General features: G+C 40.5%; 1 protein-coding gene across 3 annotated transcripts; it reads right to left on the bottom strand.

The window, feature by feature from the left end:
* Positions 1 to 348: 348 nt before the first annotated feature.
* On the bottom strand, positions 349 to 15,899 carry scrn2 (secernin 2). Of its 3 annotated transcripts, none has more exons than XR_004555954.1 (9): positions 15,394 to 15,452; positions 15,086 to 15,248; positions 9,600 to 9,781; positions 8,239 to 8,438; positions 6,388 to 6,603; positions 6,107 to 6,272; positions 4,376 to 4,512; positions 3,085 to 3,241; positions 349 to 1,102 (listed from the first exon to the last, which is right to left on the bottom strand). XR_004555954.1 is itself a non-coding variant. In XM_034131274.1 (9 exons), the coding sequence occupies exons 1-8, from the start codon at positions 15,435 to 15,437 to the stop codon at positions 3,089 to 3,091; spliced, it is 1,305 nt and encodes a 434-aa protein (XP_033987165.1). In that variant the 3' UTR covers positions 349 to 1,102; positions 3,085 to 3,088. The 3 variants fall into 3 exon arrangements, 2 of the variants coding, with proteins under 2 accessions (XP_033987165.1, XP_033987174.1); XM_034131274.1 differs by having other exon boundaries at positions 4,376 to 4,556; positions 15,394 to 15,437; XM_034131283.1 differs by lacking the exons at positions 349 to 1,102; positions 15,394 to 15,452 and adding an exon at positions 15,796 to 15,899 and having other exon boundaries at positions 3,089 to 3,241; positions 4,376 to 4,556.
* Positions 15,900 to 23,628: the final 7,729 nt, after the last annotated feature.

Below are 23,628 nucleotides of genomic sequence, written 5' to 3' on the forward strand. Positions count from 1 at the left end.
ATACGCATGAATAATATGATTTATTTTTGTGGGAATACAAATGTTTTAGAGTGGGCTGAAGTAGTGCTGGGCGGGATACCGGTTCATACCGAATACCGGGAACTTTATACTGTATGATATACATTTTTCATATAGGCCTACCGCAAAACCGTTGAAAAAGTGGCGAAGGGCGCTCGAGTGGTGCAGCAGTGAAAGGAATCATCCCCTTCGCAGTAGCATAAAATGTGAAGCTGAATTTAAAAATGGACACTGAAGAAAATGAGACTGCAGATGGAGATATAGGACACACAAGAATAACTTGTGTCGAGGAAAGGAGCTGTGTCTGTTGTTTTTTGGATTTGCAAAATCTGACGTGGACCACACAAACATTTATTGCAAATGTTGTCAAACAAAACATTTTGCCAGAGGAGTAAACACAAGTCATTTACTCCACCACCTCAACAGAAAGCACCTATTGGAGTACAAAGAATGAATGAAAATACGATCTGCTTCAACAAGCAACGCTGGTGAAATGTCTAAAGTAAAGTCGAGTGTCGCTTGAAAACGCATTTGTTCCAGGGACTGCCTATGATAGGAAAAAAATATTAATGTAAATACATGTTCAATGATAAATAAATAAAAAATAAATAAATACCGTGATACCGTTATAGTTTGGAAAATACCGTGATATGAGTTTTTTGTCATACCAGCCAGCCCTAGGTTGAAGGCTGAAACACAGTATAGCTCACGACACACAGGACAGACACATTCTTTATTACATATTTCTATTCAGGAAGCCATCACATGACAATCCATTCATTTGCAACCAAAACAAAATGTTAAACAAATGCCACATTCCTTCACACAGCTCTACATAGCCGCTTGTGCAGTCTACATCATTTAACTCACTAATGGGGTGAACTCACTGCTCCCTGGGTGATACAGATGATACATTTGCTTCATCAGTGCAGTTTAGACATTCAAACCATGTTAATGATGGAATGGTGTCAGGGACATGTGCTGTGTGAGTGAGGCAGAGGCCGATCAGTCGAGGAACACAGAGTTGTTATCAGTCCCAGGCCTTTTCCCACAACTCTGTGTTAGGGACGTCCACCTGAGGGCGCTGTAACAGAGGACAATTGAACACAGCACACAGTTAAAGCTTGTGAGTTTAGCCGGGAACACAGTCACACTTCTATGCAGGGATAGATTATCTGCATGCAAAGAATGAGTGAAGGCAAAAAAAAACACTGCAACATCAAGAACGTGTTAGAATTACAACTGTTACGTTTTCAAATTGGTTTTCAACTGTTCAAGATAAGAGAGTTGTTGGCAGAAAACACACAAGATTATGATTACATCTCACAACCCATTTTACAGATTACAATTGTGTATTTTCAGATGTCTGCTTTAAACCAGTTTAAAAAGCAGGATTATGGTCAGGTCTGTTCAGATTTCCAAAGTCCTATGATGGTGGTGGCTGACTTGTCTCTCACTCAGTCAGGAGACAGAGTATTTAAATCCTCTTCACCTGCATAGTCTGTTTCTTTTTGACGAACAAATGCACACTGTCCATGATCTTTAAAACCATTATTAAACTGGGATTGATTTAGACATTTTATTATGTAGTCCATGAGTTATTAAGGGACTCATTATCTAATAATTGAATAAAGGCATGCATACTGGCTTTGGAGCAACTGTTCTTAGGGAACTTTTTATACCATTTTCTACCAGTTTATCATCTTCTACGGAAGCCCTTAGAGCAGGGGTGTCAAACTCAAGGCCCGGGGGCCAAATCCGGCCCATGACTTTATTTTCTGTGGCCCCACAAGAGTTGCAAAGAATATAATATGTTTATTATACGGTTACATGCCGATTTACAGAAGCACGTTGCCCATGAACTACATGTCCCACAATGCATCTCAAATTATCTTTTTTTCCAGAATTTGGCTTTTCTTTTCAAACCATTTTGTGAAGAGACTTGCAATTATTTGCCCTAGACTTCTTCTTTCAAACGTAGTTAATTATGTAGTTATTACCCTATCCCATAATAATCCAATGCAGAGGCAAACATTTAATATAATACATTATTTTATATATATATTAAATATTTATATATGTATTTTTATATAGTCTTAAAGTTACAACCGGCCCTTTGAGTGCAGCCATAATGCTAATGTGGCCCGCGATGACATTTAGTTTGACCCCCCTGCCTTAGAGGAAAGTAAGGAAAACTATTCTGGTGTTCCATTTTTCAAGTCTGATGTAATACGTTTGCTCTCCTGCGTTTATAACATGTAGGAAAAAGGTTTGGCCAGGATATTCTTTCAAATTCTTTCCACATGAACGTTTTTATTTTTCAGTACCAACATTAGCTGTTGTAATACTCGTTTTAGCCACAAGAGGCTGCAGTGCACCACTTCCTAATGATTTTTTAAAGTTGTTTTCTAACATTTTTACACCTGGAAGAAAACATGAATGGTTTTAGTCCTATTTAGAACATGGGGTAGTGGTGTACATTAGCCTCTTGTGGCCGAAGTCAGGACCGGCCCTGACCAATTTGCTGCCCTAGGCAAGATTTTAGCTGTGTTGTTATGAAACTTTTTTTTTTTTTTTTTTTCTCCCCAATTTTCAGCGCCCCCGATGGGTTGATGCGCCTATACTGCCTATGCCAAGGGCCGGCCCTGGCCGAAGTGAGCATAACATCAACAAATGATGGATAAAACTCACTTGCCAAAAGCTTATTTTCACTTTTTCCCTATGTTACAGATTAAAAAAGAAAAAATAGGGAGATCATCCTAGCTATACATTTCCTATACATAATTGGAAACACAGGAAGGAAAAAAATATGGCCATTTAGATCAGACTTATTTCTTTATCAGGCTTATTCTCATTTCCCTCAATGGCATCTCAGGGCTTCCGTACATGACAATATATAAGACAACCTGATTGCAACAGAATGTCGTTTATCACTATATCACAGTATTCATCACTCTAGGGTTTGAGTTTCCCCCGGCTCCCAAGTTGCAGCCTTAAGTCTTCTCTTAACTAGAAGAACACATCATGCAAGGTACAAAACCAAACACAGCTCCTGAAGCCTCCCACCTCCTCACTGGTAGAACTTGATCTCTGTGTCCACAGAGTCGAAAAACAAGTCCCCCAGTTCTTCTCCTGGGATCTCTCCGTTCAGCATGGCAGAGATATCGGTCAGACACTGCGACTCCAGGTCCCTCAGAATCTCATAGACAGCTAAACCCTCGTCCTGACACGGAGAGAAGAAGACAGAGTGGTGTCACAACACCAGTAACACCAGAATTTGCATATGCTTGAACCCGGAGTAATTGTACTTAATCCTAAACTATGGCAAAGCCCCTGTTTGTAACATCACATGTATAATGCAGATCTCACTCTTGGATTTTCCAAAGCAACCAGGCATCTGAGACACAGATTTAATGATAGCATTTATAGCTCTCCAGTTATCACACACCTTCATTTCCTCTAAAGGCTAATCTGCATATCTACATTCTTAAATTGCTCTCCTAACAACAGGCAATAGTTGTGTTTCCATTCCATACTACGTGAACAAATGAATTCCCGGAGTATACTGTTATGACAGTTAGTTTAAAAAAATCTCTGTACAAACAGGGAACGATTAAGTACTACAAATGTTGAAAAGCCACAGCCAATCAATCTTAATTTAAAGAGAGCAAATAATTACTTTTACATTTATTTTTGGAATTCTTGGAATAAAAGTGTATCTTGATTTGCGATTGTTTTCTTAGACTACTGTTTCCAAGGTAAATAACCAACATTTATTTGAACTTTGAAGTACAGAGATACTGTACCAAGTTCCAATAAGTGCTTTGGAGGTAATCAGTACAGCTACTAAGTTTGCATGTCAATAAATCCTAACCAAAGAAAGTAGAAAGAAAGAAACGCTGATGAATACTGTGTGATTAAATGTACAATCCCCAATAAAAGCTAGAAAATCGACTTTAAATTGGGAAACTGCTTTTGTTTACGGTCAACAACCGCATTTATATGTAAGATCACTTGATAATTAAAAATAATTAACATAGGAAATCTTGAGAAAAGGCCAAAACTTTTTGTTAAGTCGCAGTTAGGATAAGTCGTTCGGCTTATTCGAACTAATGAACACATGCTATCAAATCCTGATAATAATCTTTTTCTACAAGCTCAGCACAGGAAAGATGGGCCCCAGTATGAAGCTCTGTAGCAACACCTTTCTCCACTCGCCTTTAATTTATCAGCAACGACTGACCAAATGTATCCCCCAATACATGCTTTTGAACTAAAATAATAATAATGTGATCTTCCAGCTGTGCCCTGATCTGCACAGGACTATCATTGACCTAGGTCGTCCATCAGTGCCCACCGGGTTGGTCTCCATGGTGCTGAGCGCCACCTGGTGGGCCTTGTACAGCTCGTGTCTGCGGTCCACCTGGCTCTGAAAGCGGGGCTGCTTCCTGACAGGGTCGTCTGGGCCAAACTGCGGGGAGACCACCCCCAGCACTGAGGTGGAACAGTCCGAGAAGACAAAAGGCTTGAATATAGACCTACCAGGGTTAGGGTTGGGGTGGGGGGGGATTCATAGAGAGAAAGACAGGAAAGAAAGAAAGGCAGACTCAGAAACTCCCATCAGCCCAAAGTGGAGACAGAATGGAAGAAGGGCAAAGATGAGGAGAGAAAGAGCCATTCTGTCCCAACACCTTCATCTGTCAGCTTTTTTTTTTAATTCAAATGACATTCCAATGACATCAAATGAAATTTGAATACTTTTTGCTACAACAGGTTAATCATTTTAATTAAAGGTGGGGTAGGTAAGTTTGAGAAACCGGCTCGAGATACACTTTTTGTTATATTCCATGGAATGCTCTTAACATGACCGATAGCAATGAATATCTTGATGAAGTGAATGAAGTGCTTGACAAAAAATCCATAAAAAAATGTCATCTGTGGAAGCCGTAATACTGTAAAAAGTACGACCAATCATTTTAGCCGGCCCGGCTAAAATAACTGGATGACCTGCCTGCCTGTCAGCCTTCCATCGGGGCACAAACTTATCTCGTGCCCTCATTGGTCATGTGCGCGTTCGTGTGTGTTGGAGGAGGGGCTCTGTAAGGAAGTGGCAGATTTTTTCCGGTTGTGTATTTTCAAATTCTAGCGCACTCGAGCTGGTTTCTCCGAAATTAACTACCCCACCTTTAAGGTCAACCTTTTTTTCTTGACCTTTCACTCTCTTTTTAATTTGACTTGTTCTAATACTATTTCATTTCATTGCATTTTTGTTCAATTTTTGTGGAAACAAGCCAAGTCACAACTCTTTTTAATTTCCTTGAAAAAACTGAACCTGATTAAGTGCTAATTACATTGATTTTGATATTTAAGTTTGTTTCAATGATTGTGTTGAGTTTTTCCTATTAATCTTAGTATTTCTCTAAAAGAACTGCCCCCATTTGAATCCAAAAAGTATTAATTCAATATTTATTTATTATTAGAAATTCTCTTCTTCAATTATGTTGAATTGCATGTTTTTCTGAAGACAGTTCTTCACCTTTTTTCATGTTCATCCGACCAAAAGTAACAGAGCTTGAGTAGTTACTCTGACTGCCAGAGGGAGGAGACAAAAGTTCCATACCTCAGATTGAAGGATAGAAAGATCCATGGAAATTAATATTAATTCACGGACTCATAAAATAATGCATTTATTTAAAACTTTTGTATTAATGATTACTTAGTATTTCTAAGGTGACCGCACACAATAGCAGAAATACAGATTAAAATCAGTGCTAACAATTGCAACAGGAACAGCTTGTTTGTTTACAGCCTCATTTTAAATGTTTACTTCTGGAAATTACATTTAAGATACAAAAATGGAGATTATCCTGCTGAACAAAACGTGTTAGCATCATAAACATGTGTTTTCTATAGATCTATTTTCTGCATTATTTAGAAATCCGATGCAGAAATCCGATTGCTTTTAGTCGAGGCAACCCCTGCAATGTTAACAATCATCTCGTAAAAATACATCATCATTGCACCTCCCCTTTTATAGTTCTAAGAAATGTCTAATCTAGAGGAATTCTTAGTTAAACTAGTGACATACCTTGAGGGGTCTGGGGTGGCAGTGAAGAAGTGGATGCAGGGCAGGCTGCTGTCTCTGGGCAGGACAGACACCATGCTGCCTGTGGTGCAGAAACCCCCAGAGTCCATGCAGATCCCACTGGGCTTGTCCCTCAGAATGGACATCATCACCTCAGCCGTCACTGAGCCTGCAGAGAGTGGATGAATGTTACAGTAGATTGACATTTAAAAAAAGACAAGACTCATGTTCTAAGGGGGACGTCCACAGGCATTCTGGAAAAAGAAGAACTTGAGCCCTCTCACCGTCATGTTGCTGGAGTAGCTCTGTGCCGCCCCTGTAGCGCTGTTTGGCCAGCTCCATCCTGGCAGGTGGGTTCTCGGGACTAAACACCTGAGAGAAATTGAACTCTCCCTCTCCGTCCCACCAGCCCTGGGCCTGGGCCACGCTGCGCAGCTCTGGGTGCTCTGCGGACCCCTCAGCACCGATGGTCAGCTGGTTGGAGATGTTCTTCACACCCTCTTGAGAAAAGGAAGGGGATGTTATCTTGTAGAGATGCTTGATTTCTTTAATCTTAGCTGTTGCCTCACCTGTATTCCCCTCGCAGAGCGCAGGCATTCGACCTTGAGGTGATACTCTCTTTAATAGTGGCTTTGTCTCCATATTATTGACTGTAATGAGTCAGGCATAAGTTGATACAGGATGTTTTCCTGGCTTTAGGGACATCTGGTAGTCCATCTGATTGGGTACGTGTCTCCCCTTAGGCAAATATATTCTTAGCAAAGGGACAGGAGTTAAAGTGCTTTGCTTGTTATGTCTTGTCATACAGAATGTTGATTATTCTCTCAGAACAAGTTAGAACTCTGCTGCTAGGGTCCACACCCGCACCAAGCCCTGGCAGCATATCACCCCTACCCTCCGTTACCTCCACTGGCTCCAGGTCTCGCATCACCTATAAACTCCTCCTCATCACCTACTTGTCCCTCCATGCCCTTTCCCCTAATATGCCTTCTGTCTCCCGTTTGTTTTCTTTGTAGTTCCAGTGTTTTCATTCCCACAGAGTGTGTTTTGTGTTTGTCCCTCGAGACCTTGGTTTATGAAAGGCGCTATGTAAATGTAAGTTATTATTATGAAATACTTTGGACTGGGCTAGAGAGCTTCAGAATTGGTTGAGCAGGAGCTTTTTCACTTCGTTGCTGCAGCAAATGTCTATGTCAATTCTCCGGCTGAACTTCTAAAAAATTATCAGTGTCTGACATCAGTTCAAGCTCTCCAGTGTTCTCCCAGTCTTCCGAGTCCTTGCTCCAAATGCTATGCTCCAATGCTAATCTCCTTTTTAAGAGGGCAACATATTCAAAATGTGTTCAGCAAGAATCATGCTGTTTATGTACACTAATGCATCTTTGTGCTGTATTTGCATACACTTGCAGGTTAATCTCCACTTGACAGAGTGATTCAACCCTGATGCATGAAGGTCTGACTCTTCACCAAAGTCATAGGATCCCCTGAATTATTTGACTTTTTTCTATAAGCTTTGGTCTCACGTTAAAGAATAAAGAATAAACAAAGAGATTTGTTGAAGTACAGAAATATTTCGTATAGATTTGATGTGGTTTAGTGTTGATATGCTTTTTAAGGCTGATTAAACTCACTCATAACTTAAGTCTTTTTTAGTCCCATAAATCCTTTTAGCCTTGCTAGTGGTATCGCTTTATGGATCCCTGACTCCACCGGGTCACATTTTAATGCGTCTTTGGTTCATGTTAAAAGGCCATTATGTCTAAATGACTATTATTGGCCCTTTAGTGAGTCTACATTGTTGCACTGGGGTGCAAAAGTCCTTACATTTTAAAGTCAGGAAAAAAGAGCAAAAGATGTCTATGCAAATGTGAGATTTGGTGATTTTTCAATTAACTTTACAGAAAGAATTTATGCTGCATAAACAGTGCAAATATCAAGCCACACAGCCTACAAAAATACTGTATTTGGCCCCTTACTTAAAATATATCCTATTTTGGATCATGTTATCTTCATGGTGAATTAGAAAATGGTAGGTGTTCCACCAGGCACCCTATCTGGCCCACTGACTGAATGTTCATTTTCACTCACTACTCATGCACCTCCCACTCAGCACCCCTTAACTTTTAACCCTTTACCTGTAACCTTCTGCGCCACCCAAAGCCTGCCTGCTGTTTCCAGGACCCAGGCCTCGTTGCGGTCCACCAGCAGGAAGGTGTTGTGGTAGCTGAACGGCTCAGGGTCCTCCCTGCACGGCCCCCCCTGGCCATGCTGCTCCAGGAGGCTGGTGATGACCGTCAGCGCCCCCCAGGCACTGTCCCCTCGCTCCAAGCCCAGTCTGATGAGAACATGCTGGATTACTTTCTTTTTACAAGACATCAGTAATGTAGTTAACAGTTAATACATTTCAGTGGTGTAAAGCAACTAAGGATATCTACTTAGTGTTTCAATGTTATGCTACTTTGTACTTCTACTCCACTACAATTCAGAGGTAAATGGTGTACTTTTACTCCACTACATGTATTTAATCCCTTTAGTTACTTTACAGATGTGGATGAATGATGTGAAATATAATCAAGTCTTAAATCAGACTTTAGTTCCACCTGGAGTAAATTCACAAGCTACCCTGCAGTATACAAAGTCATTCAAACTAGCTGCACCTTTACCAGCTTTGAGAACACTTTCATGATCAATCATTATAAAACATATCATATATATTATTCTGAAATGGACCAATCTGCACAATGACTACTTTTACTTTTGGTACTTGAAGTTTATTTTGATGCTAATACTTTTCTACTTTTACTTGAATAACATTTTGAATGCAGGACTTTTACTTGGAACAGAGTATTCGTACACTGGTACTTTGTTTTACTTAAGTACACGATCTGAGTACTTCTCCCACCTCTGATAAGTTCTAAATAAATGGTAACAATTCTTTCATTTTATCTAATTGTACTTTTTTATGTATTCAGTCTTTTTAACTAACCATGAGGACCGGTTGAGCTTGTTTCTGCTGTTCAGACGATCCTCTGCATATTTTTTCGAGGAAACGGTATCTGAGAATCACTTGGCAACATTCCCTATTGGTTAACTATTTTTATACACAGAGATGAATAGATTAGAACTCCTTCATGTCCTTACCACACCTGTCATAACAGGCTCCTGACAATCTACACACGCTTCTGATCAAAGCGTCAGAGGATCAAGTTAAAAGGTCTAATGAATGTCCAATATTTAAACTGTATATAATTAGAACACAGTTAATAGTTGCTTTAATCAGCTTTGAAAATGTATATTTCTTTATTGCCTTCATGAAGTCTTCAAAGTATTTCCTTCAATACAATAATTCATTTAGTTTCGAAACCAGTATACGGTGAAGAAAAGAAAAGCATGCTCAGTATTTTGGCCCCACAAAAAACCCATTAAGGTTGTATTTTAGTTTATGTAATTGCAATATTCAATCCATCCAGCCCTACAGCATCAAACGGGTTCTCACCTGACGAGGTCCATGCCCAGTAGAGCCTCTCCGGGGCTGACGGCCTCTCGGGTCCAGACAGCCTCGTTCCCGATACACACTCCCTGGTCATTGGCTCCCATCTCTGCACCCCACATCCAGGCAGGTTTACTGAGGACGACAGCGTGGGTCTGCTCCACCTGAGGGATCTGGATGTATGTGCACTGAGGAAAAAAAGAGTGAGTGAATGAATTGAAAACCAGAAAAAATAATGGTGTTGTATAAATCAAGGTATGTAGGTATACATTGCACAAACAATTACACCAACACTAATTAAATCAAACTTTATTTTTATAGCACTTTCGACACACAAAGTTAGCTCTAAGTGCTTCACAAAACAAACACATAGACCAGTGTTTCCCCTACCATTGTCTTGGCGGGGCGCTGCGCCCTGCCAACGGAGCCCCGCCTGAAATTCAAGGTGTTTTTTTTATTTTATTTTTTTTATTTAAATTATTTTTTTTTATTAAAAAAAAATATATAGCACCAAATTGCAACTGAAGTAATCTATCTACGGTCACTTTTCACATTGAACATGTGCTCTTTTATTAAATAAACTAAACGCCTATGTTATTTATCCAATGTATGTGCATGTTTCAGTGTCCACTGCTTTGCGTATTCACATTCTCCCTCTGCTCTGTTTCTGAAGGGCGGGGCCACACACACACACACACACACACACACACACACACACACACACACACACACACACACACACACACACACACACACACACACACACACACACACACACACACACACACACACACACACACACACACACACACACACACACACACACACACACACACACACACACACACACACACACACACACACACACACACACACACACACACACACACACACACACACACACACACACACACACACACACACTATTTGCTCTTTTCCAGCCCTGTTTTTGCAAGGGCTGATTCTGTGGCAAATGAGCTGCAGCTGACCACGTCCCCCTGCAAAGGAGGGGGGTGAGGCACGAGCGTCATGTTACCATGCTGTTACCATGCTGTTACCATGCTGTTACCATGCTGTTACCATGCTGTTACCATGCCACGGCAACCTCTCATTCCCCTGATAGGTGGAGAGTTGCCCATAGCTCCTTGTTTCTGACGTCAGAGATATTTCAAATCTGTAGCCCCGTTTTTAGAGATTTGGGTATGGAGGAAAAGAGAGAGGGTTGTGTTTTCTGACACTTGGTGAGTTCCCTGACACAACGGGGACACATATTCATGTATAAAAGACGTACACAAGTGCATTTTGCATGATAGGTCCCCTTTAAGGTTAACTTCGACCTCCGAGTGGCCTTACTATGGAGGAGTGGATTGAGCAGTGCCTATCTCCAGAAAAAGAAAAAAAACTAAACGACGACATGCAGAGCTACGTGAAGAGCAGGTAGACCAACTGGAAAAGTACCACCATTCAAAAGCTTTCTGATGCGGGTCTTGAAACAAAGCAGAGAAATGATGACCGTTGGTGGCCACAAGTGCGAAAGCTCTCTCCAGAGCTACTGGAAGCCGAATCTCGGGGACCGGAGAAAGTGGAGCAATATTCTCGCCACGCCAAGCAACAGCCTAGTACAACCTCAACCTATACAAGTGACCACGTAAGCCATGCTACTGATGCTGGACAGTTTTTCAGTGACTGCACAATAAACGGCAACATACAAATTAATGTAAATAAATAGCCAAATAATCGATCAACGCTCTCTGTCTAATATGTTCGCTAGCTGTTAAGGCCCGGACACACCAGTCCGATTTTGGGAGTCAGAGGCCGTCAGAGGCAGTCAGAGGCAGTCGGGCATTCGCGGCGCCCTACTCAGGTTTGTGTGTCCCGCACCGTCGTCTCTTTACGGCACCTTTTCACACCTCCGGACGCCTCCCACGGCCGATTCAACATGTTGAATCGGCCACGGGAGGCGTCGGGAAAGTCATGTAAATTTTGCAAGAAGTGGCCATTATTCAGATAGTGTTTCTGTCTGCCCCTCTATTCTTTCTCCCATTATCCTCCACAATCTGCCGAGAAGTATTTTAACGTTGTAGCTGTTCAAGATGGTCATTTTAAAATGTGTTAAAAATATACTGTTAGTAGTTAAACCAATAATAATGTGCGGCTGCTACTGGCAGTTATGTCGGCACATTTTTTATGTTTTATTATCGCTGTGTGATTAAAAGAATAAACACAAATAGCAGGATAGGCAATACAAAACTTTATTTCGTACCTTGATACTACAGCCATCGATAACACAGCATTAGACATATTTGGCAAACTCTTTTTTTTTATTGTATTACACACTATCTTTATCGTATTGTAGTCAATTGTTGACATTGTACAGTTCTTTAGACATATTTGCTATATCTTATCCCACTGAAAAGGCACTGCACCGACACCGTTAAAATATTGGATTAGTTCATCCCTGTGCTGCTTGGCTCGAGCTGGATTATTGGCGGCGTAGCGGGCGGCGTAGCGGGCGGCGTAGCGGGCGGCGTAGCCGACGCAGCCGACGCAGGCGACGAAGCTGACGTAAAAGTCGGGACGCCTTCGGTACGCGTTCTTTGGTCTCAGGTGGGTGTGTAGCGGCCTTTAGTGTTGTTGCATAGCAACCACCTCGCACTATGATTTGTGCAGAAGGCAACGGAGGGACTATTTTATTTTGAACATCATTATTTACTAATAAAAACTATTTAAATTAGAGTGTGTATTTTTCTTTCATATTGCCACACTTGGTAACCGTTTCATAAAAGCAATAGCTCACTTCAATTATTCTTATTCTTAAAATCAATGTGGTGTACGTCTTTGATGTGCCTTTAAAAACGGTGGCGGTCTTCAGGTGCTCCTCCAGTGTGCAGGGAGGAAACAAAATCCACCAATCCCCTGAAAATGCCAGGGTTGACTGAAGAGTCAGTCTCGTCATGCCCACACAAAACCAACTCAAAAGCCGCACAAAACGTCATTATTTTGGATAAAATATGCCTGTTTTTATCCACCTCCTCATTGTGTTTCCTCACCGCAATCCTGTGGGCGTCGTCCAGCTGCGTAGCAGTTGCTTACTTGGGGCGATAAAACAATCGCCCCTCTGGTATTAGTTTTGAGGATGCTGATTGGCTCAGGCTACATTTTATGACATACGTTCATATCTTTAATCAGCAATTGGCTAACCTGCTACAGATACCCGCCTCCGTGGGGCGATTTCTCCATCGCCCCAGCACTGAACTTCAGTCATACAGTGTACTAGGAAAAGCGTATATATTGCGCAAATTATTTTTAAATCATGTTTTACACATATTTCTGGGTGCATTTCATATTTTAAACACAAAAATATTGACAATTTATATAATTAATTAGTATTAATAATAATGTTTTTGTGTGTGGTTTAGGGAGGGCGGCGCCCTATCGCCCCCTATGGGCCAGCCGCCACTGTGTGATTCACACGCTTGGGAAGTAACGGATTACATGTAATGGGGTTACAGTATGTAATCAGGATAGTTGACTATATTCCCTTACAGTTACATTAAATAAAGAATAATAACGTTACAGATTTAAAAAATTGGGTTTACTAGCAGGATTACAGTGTTACAACATATTTTAAAATAAAGAACGAAATATTATAGGTAGACCGTAGACGTAACTATAAACTGCCTGAATTTTCTTTATGGTTTAAATCTAGGCTATTTTCATTCTTCTTTATTTAAATGCAGTAGGAAAACACTTGATTTATTAAAGTGGACCTATCATGCTATATTTGAATAATATAGTGTAGGACCATACCTATATAAGGCATATTTATACTTTTTCTTTTTCAAAATACCAAACAGATCATGCATTTTAGCCATGCCTCATTTCGCTCAATTAGCACTTTTTTACCCCTGTTTTTGCAAGGGCTGATTCTGTGAGAACAGCACCACCTACAGGCCTGGCATATGTACTAAAGCGTCTCCAGCGCTTTCGAACGGCAATGGCCGTGGCTGTCTCCTCCTGATTGGTGGAGTTGGCCCAATAGCCGTAGCACCACTGTCCTGATGTCAGTACAGTGTTCAAATCTGGATCAGTTTTTATCAGATCCGTTGCAGCCCCTTTTTTAGAGATTTGGGTATGGAGGAAAATAGAGAGGGTTGTGTTTTCTGACACTTGGTGAGTTCCCTGGAACACCGGGGACACATATTATATATAGCCACGGCCATTGCCGTTCGAAAGCGCTGGAGACGCTGTAGTACATATGCCAGGCCTGTAGATGGTGCTGTTCTGCCCTTATCTGCCCTTACAAACACAGAGCTAAAAAATGTCAAATTGAGCAAAATGAGGCATGGCTAAAATGCATGATCTGTTTGGTATTTTGAAAAAAAAAAAGTATAAATATGCCTTATATAGGTATGGTCCTACACTATATTATTCAAATATAGCATGATAGGTCCACTTTAATTAACACATTTTAAAAGTAACCCTCCCAACCCATGGTGATTCCCCTGGTGATATAGGAAACATAAAGGGTTGGTTTACCAAAACAAGAAGTACACTTTTTTTCTTCTCACTTACCCCTGGTGGTTTTTGATTATCTTTCATTTGGGTTCGTAAGTACAACACATCTTTTATTCTTGGCAACAGGCTTAGCAATAAACCATTAAGTTTAACCAACATAACATCCTTTAACTACCTAGGCGGAGACAGTAATCCCTGAGAAAGATAGGTCAATACTTGGACAAAGAAAACCAAAACTTCAAGACTAGATAGCAATAAAGATATGATTAATGCCACTGCCTCTCTTGCATCAATATCAGTACCAAGTCTGTATTTCTTCCACTAACACTGTAACACACACATTTGGTAAAAGTGAGAAAGGAATAAATTAGTTGGTTAAAGTGTTCGGTTCCTTTCCCTTAAACATTCACAGAGGAAAATGTTTCTCTTCAAGTCTCCTGTAAATATTTGAACAGCCTTTGACAGTGTATTTGTGAATAGTAATGCATTTATAGAAAATATATGATTCAAATCTATGATTTTTCATTCATATTTATTTTCTGCTATACAACAGACCATGGATGATGCAGTTTATAAACCAAGGTGTGTCATTTCCAAGTGAAAAACAGCAAAACAAAACAGTGTAGAAATACTCAGTTACAAGTTAAGGCTGTGCAATCAAAATTGGACTGAAGTAAAAAAGTATTAGTATTCAAAAATACTAAAAGGACCAAAAGTACTCGTTATATAAAATAGTAATGTTTAGTAAAATATTTTGTAATTATTGTGTAAAAAAACATTTTTGCAATTATGTGTATACATCACAGTTGCAGCTTTACAAATTATAGCAGTAGTGTGTGTGTGTGTGTGTGTGTGTGTGTGTGTGTGTGTGTGTGTGTGTGTGTGTGTGTGTGTGTGTGTGTGTGTGTGTGTGTGTGTGTGTGTGTGTGTGTGTGTGTGTGTGTGTGTGTGTGTGTGCTTGCAGGAGACTGTACCTCCAGCATGGAGCCTGGAGGGTGGGGGGCTGCAGGGTGGTAGCCCACCTCCTGCACCTCATCCCGGGGACGGTCTGAGTTCTTCCCAAAAATAACATGGTCATCGCGAGAGCCAGGAGGCAAGGAGACAAAACAATCACATGACCTGGGTGGTTCTGCCATCCTGTGATGAAAAGAGAAAGAACAACATAATGACATACAAATAATGTGTGCTGAACTACCTCATGTAAACAACATGACTTCCTTATCACAAGGCTCTGAAAACGCATCCACACAACAGTAAAGGAAGAGACCCCCTACACCCCCACCCAGCTTTTTGCAGAAAGTCAGATCCAGCCGGTGCACTGCCCATCCCTTTCACACAGGGATTAGGAGCAGCACTTTATTGACTGTAATCTTCACAAATCCCTCCGCCACATTGCTCTATTATCGCTCTTGTCTCGCATTTGCGACCATGAATCGCTTAACAAACCGGAAATACTGTCGCCGAAAAGTGCGATGCTCGCAGATGTAGCTGTGTTTGTTGTGAACAGTGTTTAATGCAGATTAGGCCTAACTGTCCACACTGTCACTGTCCGTGTCACTCCGCGGAGAGCAGCCTGACGCTTCGTGTCATTCCGCCTGTCTCTGGGGGTCGGGTAAACAGGGTGGACTTTAATGTATCTGTGAGATAGAGCTAGTGTATGAATGCTGCTGTTGTAAATGTTTACCTTTTCAATGGTGCGAGCGGCCGGCCGGCTGAGAGAAGGCAGGCTGGAGATAGTGGTCACGTGACCAAGAAATCCAAAGGTGTGTACTTAAAGGTCTCGTCTCGTCTGGCCACAAGTAGACTGTTCATCTGACACTATGCAGATCACTGTCTGCCTCTCACAGAGCTGGAGGAGTACTCATATCTTGTACTTTAGTAAAAGTAGAAGTACCAGAGGGTAGGAATACTCTGTTACATGTAAAAATCCTGCATTCAAAATGTTACTCGATTAAAAGCACAAAAGTATTAGCATCAAAATATACTTAAAGTACCAAAAGTAAAATCAGTGGTGTACAGGAACTAAGTATATTTATTAAAGTACTGTACTTAAGTACAATGTTGGGGTACTTGTACTTTACTTGATTATTATTATATTATTATTGTGTTTAAATTGTTTGCTACTTTGTACTTCTACCCCACTATATAATTCAGAGGTAAATGGTGTACTTTTACTCCACTACATTTATTTAATACCTTTAGTTACTGTGAAGATTTGAATTAATGATGTGAAATATAATCAATATTTAAATAAGACACTCTGGTACTTCTACTTTTACTTATGTACAAGTTCTGAGTACTTCTCCCACCTCTGAGTAAAAGTAGGCCTACTCGTTGTGCAGATTGGTCCATTTCAGAATAATATATATGATATGTTTTATAATGATTGATCATTAAAGTGTTATCAAAGCTGGTAAAGGTGCAGCTAGTTTGAATGACTTTGTATACTGCAGGGTAGCTTGTGAATTTACTCCAGGTGGAACTAAAGTCTGATTTAAGACTTGATTATATTTCACATCATTCATCCAAATCTGTGAAGTAACTAAAGGTATTAAATAAATGTAGTGGAGTAGAAGTACACCATTTACATCTGAATTGTAGTGGGTAGAAGTACAAAGTAGTAAGAAATTGAAATAATAATATAATAATAATCAAATAAAGTACAATTTCCTCAAAATTCTACTTAAGTACAGTACTTGAGTAAATCTACTTAGTTACTTTTCACCACTGCTTACAGGAGTTCAGTCACAGCCTGCGACACGGTGCAGCTGTTCTTCAGGAGTCTGCCCCCCCCCAGAGCTCACACTGCTTATAATGCTTAAAAAAAAACGGTTTAACATGTACATATTTGACTTCTTCCTGACTTTTAGTAGCCCATATTGTATGCTGCACCGTTGGAGGAGATTTTCATTGTCAACAATTTAGCTGTAGCTATTGTGCATATGACAACAAAACCTTTGAATAACGTTGCACTTGCAATCTATTCCAGTTGGGATACAGTTGGCTGAAGAAGTAGATTTTGCTCAGTTTCTGCTCTTACACCACACCACCACCACATGAATGACATAAATAAGATTAACGAGAACTCAAATATGAAACTATAACTATATAATCTGTTTCATGAGGTGGATATGATTTTTCATATTCTGGGGCCACTGTCCCGATCACAGTCTCCCTCTTACAGGAGTTCAGTCACAGCCTGCGACGTGGTGCAGCTATTCCTCAGGAATCTGCTAATTCATAGCCTATACTGCTCTTAATGCTTATCATCTATTTAAAATGTCCATAGTGTATTTATTCCTGCATTTTATTTGCACCATTGTGCACTATTGTATGTCTTTAGTACGTTCCACTGTTGTAGGAGATTATTTTTGCCAACAATAATGTTGTAGCTATTGTGCATATGGCAATAAAACTATATATCTTTGAATAATGTTGCAATCCACTGAAGTTCATGGGAAACAGTTGGCTAAAGAAGTTTATTGGGATTAGCTTCTGCTCTTAAATCATGCACTCCACCACCACATTTAATATATAAAATAAGATTTAAAAAAAGAGAAGTAAAATATATAATAAGTGTCAGAAGGAGGATAAATACCAACCAAAGGGATTGTTTATAACCTAGCATCTTATTAACGGCTTTTAAGTGATCAATTAAAGGCATTACTAAAATGTGTTTGTCATTAATAAAGCTATTGTTTAAACCTTTGAACTTAAAGGTAGGGTAGGTAATTCACTTCAGAAACACTTTTTGTTATATTCCATGGAATGCTCTTAACATCCCGATAGCAATGAATACATTAAATGCTTTGACAATAAATATATACAAATATTTCATCTGTGGAAGCCGTGGCGCTGTAAAAAGCACGACCAATTATCTGAGCCGGCCCGCGGCAGATAATTGTATGGCTTACCTGCCTGTCAGCCTTCCATCTCGTGCACAAACTTATCTCGTGCCCTCATTGCGTTCGTGTGTGTTGGAGGAGGGGCTCTGTAAGGAAGTCTGAAGGAAGGGGCAGATTTTTTTCGGTTGTGTACTTTCAAATTCTAGCGCACTCGAGCTGGTTTCTCCATTCTTACCTATCTACCTTTAACATGGTTCCTATATGAGTATTGGATTCTATCATTTTCGTTTTTTTAAGGATTTTCATCAACTATGCTATAATATAATCTATATATGATATAATTAGTTTTACAGGGGCCTTAGCAACATCTTTCCAGGGACTTAACATAAAAATAGCCTCTTGGCTTACTCTGGTGCATTTAAATAAATAAATAATGCTGCATTTTAGGAATATAAGATTTCATCAAATATAAATAATCAATGAATTACCACAACATGTGTTATTCAGTATAGTAACTTAGTAAATGTATTTACTATACATCTACTGATCATGGGTCTTTAAAACAACTCTTTAACATATAATGACACAGACTGAAAACGGTCAAAGAAACATGGATCTGCAGATATAACTTGATCATTTTGTTGAATTAACCTTGTAAAATTCTGCAGAATGGCTAGACATTTACTGCAAATGACCCTATTCAATAAATCGAATTGTGTTACTTTTGAGGTATTAATGAAACTTTCAACTAGCTATTTAGTAGGACTACTTGTTTGCAGCAATTTGCAAAATGAAGATGATGTGTCTTTTTTTTTCCTTTTTAAGAAGTCACAGTTTTTGTACTATGAAACTACACCAGGATCACATGTTGGCTAATCAGTGTAATTAAAGTTGGGCGAATTCCTGTTTGTCAGTGGGTTTATGGAGTGGGTGTGTCCTATCGCCGGTGTTTCATTGAATTACTGTATGTTGTTGACACTTCCTGTCTGTGGGCTCAGTCTTTCCAGACACTTCCCAAAACGGTTCACCTGCTCTTTGCATTGATCAAATCTAAACTCCACTTAATCCTGCAGAGCTTTGAAAAGGTCAAACCACCCAAACTACGATCAGACACTTTTTCTACTTTAGATCTGGTGGTTTCTGGAAATGCATTATATTTTCTCAAATCAAATCCAGTGAAGGCGAATACGTTTTCTTCAAGCTGCTAACATTATTGAACATGTTCTCATGTCTTCCATGACCGGAGTCCCTGCTTCTTTCGATGGTCATATTTGTCTTAGAATGTAATGTATCTTCAGTATAAAGAAAGTCCAGTCAAAACGGTGCGTGTGGACACAGTTTCTGTATTGACACATTAAATCATTTTAATGCCATTTAGTGTTTTTTGAACTTTTTCAACCAACTTTCTTTCAAATTCATTTTCAGCTACAGTATACAAAGCCCATTGTTTCTAAACAGGCTGAAAAAACAACTAATCTAATCAAAGCTTCAAAGTCAATCACCAAAAGTTAGCTACTAGCTAGTAGTCATTGTAAAGCATTTAGCTGCTAAAGAGCTAGCATTTCAGTCAGGAGTTGGTGGAGACCACAGAACAGCTTCGGAGAATTTCCACGTTATGAATGTATTCCTTTGGCAAGAAGTCAAGTTGCACTTTGAACCCATGTCTGTCCAACATGTCATCACTTCATCCTCGTTGTTTAGAATTGCCGAACATAGCTTATACATTCATGAGGTGTGGCCAGAAACGTGTTACGATGTCAGAGTGACCTTGACATTGGGCCACCAAATTCTAGCAGTTCAAGTCCAAGTAGCTGTTTGAAGCTAAGGTGCTCCCGAGATATTGCGTTCACAAGAACAGGACGGAGGTGAGGTCAAAGTGACCTTGACCTTTGACCCCACAATTTAATCAGACCATCCAAGTACACATTTCCAATTTTAATACATTTCTGGCCACTGCTAATTCCAGCATAGATTTTTGAAAGTTTGCGAAAAATCTTGTGACACTTACTGCCTCACAAGATGACTGCCGACGACTCATCTCAAACACAACTACAAAATGCCTTTCCCTAAATATCTTGCAAGAGTTTTGCAAATTGGGGGTTACCATTTAGACATCTGTGGTTTAGGTGTGCATAACAACAAAGAGAGGCAACTGTGCGACCACAAAACATTGTTGGCTCATTAGGAGGTTAGCGTAGATGGTGTAGCATCATTTATATCAGAACTGGAGAGTATTATTTCCCTGAAAGAAGAGAAAAGAACGGCATTCATGGCTGTTCTAGATAGAAAATATGTTTTTAATCTTCCCCCGACCGGCTTCATCCTGTTTATCTAATTGGTTGATGTGAGCCTGTTATTGACAGGTTGGTTCGTTGGTTTCGTCCAATCACCTGCCAAATATTGTTTCGTTTCCAATGACGGCTTCTCAAATGCTTTTATGTAACACATAACAATCTAGTGTTTCAGGTTAGGTAAATAGACAACATAGTCAAACTAATGACTTCCCCCGCGTTAACAAGAGGAGACAACCAGGAATGTCAAGGATTCGGTACCTGTAACTACTTCTAGTAATAGAAACCCGCCCAACTGCATTTCAGAGACCGACAACATTCTTAGTAAGTCTGCGACCAAACCAGACTGCTGTCGTGTCCGTAACTATTGCTCATCAATATGCATGTCGTAGGCACCATTCTTAAAACTGACTCATGTTGTTTCTTTTGGTGATGCAATCAGTTTTATGGCAGTAGTGTAATAACAGCTCACACGCACACTTGAGCGTAAAGGGAACAAGAGGCGCCAACTGAGACGCTCCAAAGGTTTGACTAGTGTTTGTGTTTCGAGAGTGAGCACCTGGACCCTATTGGCTTTCAGTTATGGCCAGATTTGTGGGAGGTGTTGAGATATATTCTGAAGCAGCTTGGTGGTGAGTGCTGCTCACTGGTGGCTCACTAGGAATGCTGAAGGCAACAGGACAGAATTCTTGAGAGATTTCTGAGAAGACAACCTGTTACCTGAACAGCACTCGGCTACTTCCACACCCTCTCCGGCCTTTCATCTCCTGGAGCATGCTGACAAGCACTGCACATCCTGTCTGCCCTTGCACACAAACAGTAAAAACACCATGAGAAGTAAACACCCACCTGAGCCAAAGGCAGACACACCCAAACGAGACCTCGCACACATTTACAGTATGCACACACACACACACACACACTCGGGCACTGAAACAAGCACAGACAGAGTGAAATTAAACAGACAAAACTTGTAAATACACCAATACATCATATCACGTTGACAACCAACAGTTGTGTTGAATAATTAATTGATGAAAAATGATTATGGCCATGGGTTTATTGTCCTTTGCTTATCTTGTTAAAACACCATCATCTAAAAGCCTTAACAGATAAAGTAATATAAGATAAAGTTGGTCCATCCTTCTTCAAGCGGCCGCTTACTTTTGTGTGGACAAGATCCGGCATTCAGCTGGCTGAGTGAACTCACATATCGACACACACACAAACACACACACACACAAACCTACAAAGTGTTAAGCCAAAAATCACTCCTAGAGACACGCAGGCAAAGTGGCCCAGTTTGTAAGCCCATGTGAAGCAGAGGGCCGGCCGGGGGAAGATGAGGGGTGTTATGGGACGGAAACAGCTGGTGAGAAGCCCAGAGGATATTAATCTGAGGGGGAGACAGGATGGCAGAAGAGGCCGTCTAATAAAGCATGGTATTACTGCTGCAAAGGTGTGTGTGTGTTTGTGTGTGAGTGTGTAAGTGTATGTCTGTCTGTTTGTCTTCCTGAAGGATTACTAAAGTACTGAGGTGAGTTAGAAAAACCTTTGCAGTCTGTGTGTCCATCTGGCTACGACTAACTATATGTTCTAAATTTAAAAAATAAGTTCTCACTTCTTATTACAAATCTGGGGACATTTTGGATTCAGTGTTAACTGTTACGAAATCTGTGATCATCATCCGATAAATCCAGCAAGGCACATTAAAGTTTTACAACCCTTCAAAAACAAAAAAGGGTTTTTGAAAATTAGATAAAATAAAGCAATCCAAATTTTCACTGAGCAATTAAAGTTCTGGTTGAAAGGAGTTGGAAGATGGGAGGGGAAGATGGGAGGGGAAGCTGGGCGGCATCAGTCGCACAGACACAGTAATGACGGCGCCACTGCTGTTTAACAATCAAAGATGGGAGGCGGGGGCTCGCAAGGAAGTCTCTCCTCGAAAAATACAGGTGTTTGGTACAATCAAAGCGCAGCTTGCAGAAATGACTGGGTTTGAAGTTGAAAGGGGAGGCAGGAGAAGGGGGGGCTTTGTGGTGAGTGAGTGCTTGTATGAGAAAAAAAAAAGTGACTCAGAAGACAACTGTGGGCCGGTCTCTCCCCCGGGATTTTGAATAATTAACAAGGATAAGGAAGTTGACTACTAGGTGCTTACTGTTTACTTTGTTTGGATTTTTTTTGCCTCTGGAGGGGAAGTAGGGCTTAAGCTGGCCTAGCTCTCTGGAGGCTGGCGTGTTGGCAGGAGGATTTGTCTGGGACAGCAGCGTGGTTCCCGTGGGACTAGAGACGAGTCAAACCAGCCACAAGCCAGTGAATCAGAATCAGAACCAATTTTTTAGGGTGGGAATATTGTATACAAAGCACATGTCCTTTAAGGGAACACATTGTACTCAGAGAAATACAATCACACACAAACGGAAAGCTTAAGAATTACGAATGATGTGTCACGTAAACTATTTTAACCTTCAGGGGAACCAAGCAAAGGCTCCAAAAACGTGTTCCTGACTAATTACTGCAATTACAAATACAATACATACTTACAAGCAATAATAGAGTGTGTCTAGGGTGTGTAATCCATTGGAGAATAGTTCCAGTAATAAAACAATTATTTGAATGGCTGGTTCTTTATAGCCATTACATTAATTGTTTGATTTGTATAGAAAGACTCTTATGTGCTTTATTCCTAAAGATTGATAGCACTCTTATGGCGCGTTTCCACTACAGCCCGCAGCCCGGTTTAAGAGGGCTGTGACGTCAGCGGCCCGTCTTTGGTTGCGTTTCCACTTGGCCTAGTACCGGCCGGCGGGTCCTAATTCACAGTTTTTCTGGCCTCATAAAATCGTGGGTCCAGGGCCAGAGACAACGAGGCTGAGTCGGGCTGAGTATGCTAAACTAGAGAGAGCGTCGCTGGCAAGGGGGCAACAACTACAACAAGATGGACATATTTGACCGTGATTTAATTGTAATACACGTTTCAAAATGATGCCGAAGTAACAACATACTGATACCGGTTAGTAAAAACCATGAATTAATGCTTTGTCAAGTCTGCAGACAGACGGCAGGCGAAAAACCTTTTAAAATGCTTGTTTTCTAAATGGAGATTGGCTAAGCTAACGCAGTATATGCTCCAACCGTCCACACTCACAACAACGGCCTATACAGACATAAATAAAGCAGCGACTGTATTCACCATGACACAGGCAGTCTGTGGTTTGTACTTGTTTAACTTTTGTCTAGTTTCTGAACATATATGAGGAGCTGTGAGCTCTGAGTGCTGACAGCTAACGGCTGTGTTGTTTTTCTGGGGTCCTCTGAAGATCACGTCACGGCTCCGCCTACACTGCGTTACTATAGATACTGCCCCAGTTCCTAAACTGT

The sequence above is a fragment of the Trematomus bernacchii genome, unplaced genomic scaffold (genome assembly GCF_902827165.1).
Source record: "Trematomus bernacchii unplaced genomic scaffold, fTreBer1.1, whole genome shotgun sequence".
Classification (NCBI taxonomy): domain Eukaryota; kingdom Metazoa; phylum Chordata; class Actinopteri; order Perciformes; family Nototheniidae; genus Trematomus; species Trematomus bernacchii.